The 590-nt window shown below is 47.1% G+C and overlaps 1 protein-coding gene across 1 annotated transcript in view; it reads right to left on the bottom strand.

Annotated features, from left to right (window-relative positions):
• The window catches only part of trnt1 (tRNA nucleotidyl transferase, CCA-adding, 1), a 9,592-nt gene extending 9,063 nt beyond the window's left edge, over positions 1 to 529 (bottom strand). Inside the window, exon 1 of the mRNA XM_024269695.2 lies at positions 216 to 529. Within this exon, the coding sequence (XP_024125463.1) occupies positions 216 to 333 (118 nt within the window). The 5' untranslated portion in view covers positions 334 to 529. The remainder of the gene's footprint in view (positions 1 to 215) is intronic.
• Positions 530 to 590: the final 61 nt, after the last annotated feature.

Raw genomic sequence — 590 nt, 5'->3', positions numbered from 1 at the left:
AATCTTTTGAAGAAAAACTCAGAATCTCTGTAGAAAATCCAAATCATTTCATTTCGGTGTTGGTCGTTTTTGTATGAATTAATTGTGTTGTTGTTGTTTCGTCTTTTTTCGTGAGTTACCGTGAACCGATCGGACCCTCAAGGATCACTAAAGTACTTTGAATCTGATCAGATCCTGACAGATCCAGACGTGATGGATGACAGATCGAGTCTCACCTGCGAGTCCGTTCAGTCCCTCCGTGAACAACACCTGGAAGTCTCGGCTCTTCAGTCTCATGGTGAACAGGTTCCTGACAGAGATGCAGCTCAGACGAGGAACCGCGAAACTCCACATCTACACAACGACACACAACAGAACACAACGCTGTCTGTCTGCAGACAACAGAAAGAGCGTCGGTTCCGTCGGTTCCGCTTAAACACAAAATGATTCCCAATAAAACCCAGCACGTGTTCGTGTGATGGTAAATCCTCCGCGGCTAAACATTGCAGCTAAACGGAGGTAGTTGTCAGTCCCCGATCCCCTTTCCCTAACCACGCCCTAAACGCGCGCACATGTATTACGTCACTTCCTCTTTGCCGCCAACATTTGCG

This window comes from Oryzias melastigma, linkage group LG5, assembly GCF_002922805.2.
Source record: "Oryzias melastigma strain HK-1 linkage group LG5, ASM292280v2, whole genome shotgun sequence".
In the NCBI taxonomy this organism is placed as follows: Eukaryota; Metazoa; Chordata; class Actinopteri; order Beloniformes; family Adrianichthyidae; genus Oryzias; species Oryzias melastigma.
The sequence above is the reverse complement of the archived record's forward strand: the minus strand, read 5'-3'. Positions and strand labels throughout refer to the sequence as shown.